The following is a 1,413-nucleotide window of genomic DNA, read 5'->3' on the forward strand; positions in this document are numbered from 1 at the left end:
ATAATACAAAAGACAAAAATAAAAATAAAAATAATAAAACTTATTTGCTGCTATCTTTTGCTGATGCAGCAGATGCAGCTATCCATCTAACAAAGGCTTATGAGGGGGCCCTCACCGGCGGCGCTTTGAAGGCAAAGGCACTCTACAGAGCCAGGCTGCTGCAGCAGCAGCAGCAGCAGCAGCAGCAGCAGCAGCAGCAGTGGGAGCAGCAGCAGCAGCAGCAGCAGCAGCAGCAGTGGGAGCAGCAGCAGCAGCAGCAGCAAGAGGAGCAGGCACAGCAACAACGCCAACTCCAACAACAGCTGCAGCAACAGCAGCAGCAGCAGCAACAGCAGCAGCAGCAGCAGCAGCAGCAGCAGCAATTTTATTTTCAAGAGCAGTTGCTGCAGCAGTACACCCCGTGGGTTCATGGGGAGTGCATGCGGGTGCTGCTGCTGCAGCAGAATTACGTAGGGGCGCTGCAGCTATTTGATTCTCTCCTCGACCTGCGGCAGCAACTGCAGCAGCAACTGCAGCAGCAGCAGCAGCAGCAGCCGCAGCAGCAGCAGCAGCAGCAGCAACTGCAGCAGCAGCAGCAGCAGCAGCAGCAGCAGCAGCAGCAGCAGCAGCAGCAGTTGCTGCCGGAGCTGCCTGCAGGAGTATTAGATTTGGCGTTGCGGGCGATGGAGGGGGTGAGGCTGCTGGGTCAGTCTCCTCCGTGGGTTGCTGCTGCAGCTGCAGCAGCTGCTGCAGCTGCTGCACCTGCTGCAGCAGCATCTTCTTCTGCTGCTGCTTTGTCTCCTTTCTCTGCTGCTGCTCTCTCTCACTCTCACAGCCCCCAGCAGCTGAGGAGACAGCTGCTGGGGCTAGCAAGGGGAAGACACCGAGCAGCAGAAGAATTATATAAATATATAAAAACAAAAGAAATGAAGTTTAAACAAAAAAACAACAACAGCAACAAACAACAACAACAACAGGTTGGGTTTACAATAATAATAATAAGAGATACACACACTGCAGCAGCAGCAGCAGCAGCAGCAGTAGCAGCAGCAGCAACAGCTACAGTGGCAGCAGCAGCAGCAGTAGCAGCAGCAGCAGCAGTAGTAGCAGCAGCAGCTGCTGCTGCTGCATCAACAGCAGCATCAATAACAGCAGCAATAGCAGCAGCAATAGCAGCAGCTGCAGCAGACTGTCTCCTGTATCTGCTTGCTGCTGTATCCTCTTCTGTCTCTGTGTTGCAGCACCCAGGCTACAGCAGCAGCAGCAGCAGCAGCAGCAGCAGCAGCGCTGCAGCAAAAGCAAAGGCTCGGCTGGTAGGCAGTAGCTTCATCACCTCCTATGGGCACTCAAGGGGGGGCCCCTAGACCCCTTGGGGGCCCCTTGGGGGCCCCCAAACCCTAAACCCTCTAAACCCTAAACCCTCTAAACCCTAAA

At 54.8% G+C, this 1,413-nt stretch overlaps 1 protein-coding gene across 1 annotated transcript in view; it reads left to right on the forward strand.

Moving 5' to 3' along the window:
• The window catches only part of EMH_0060030 (uncharacterized protein), a gene marked incomplete at both ends in the record, with an annotated part of 3,394 nt that extends 2,051 nt beyond the window's left edge, over positions 1–1,343 (forward strand). Inside the window, one exon of the mRNA XM_013497740.1 lies at positions 70–1,343. Within this exon, the coding sequence (XP_013353194.1) occupies positions 70–1,343 (1,274 nt within the window). The remainder of the gene's footprint in view (positions 1–69) is intronic.
• Between the last annotated feature and the right edge of the window lie 70 nt (positions 1,344–1,413).

This window comes from Eimeria mitis, genomic scaffold (assembly GCF_000499745.2).
Source record: "Eimeria mitis Houghton genomic scaffold, Emh_scaff2893, whole genome shotgun sequence".
Lineage (NCBI taxonomy): Eukaryota > Apicomplexa > Conoidasida > Eucoccidiorida > Eimeriidae > Eimeria > Eimeria mitis.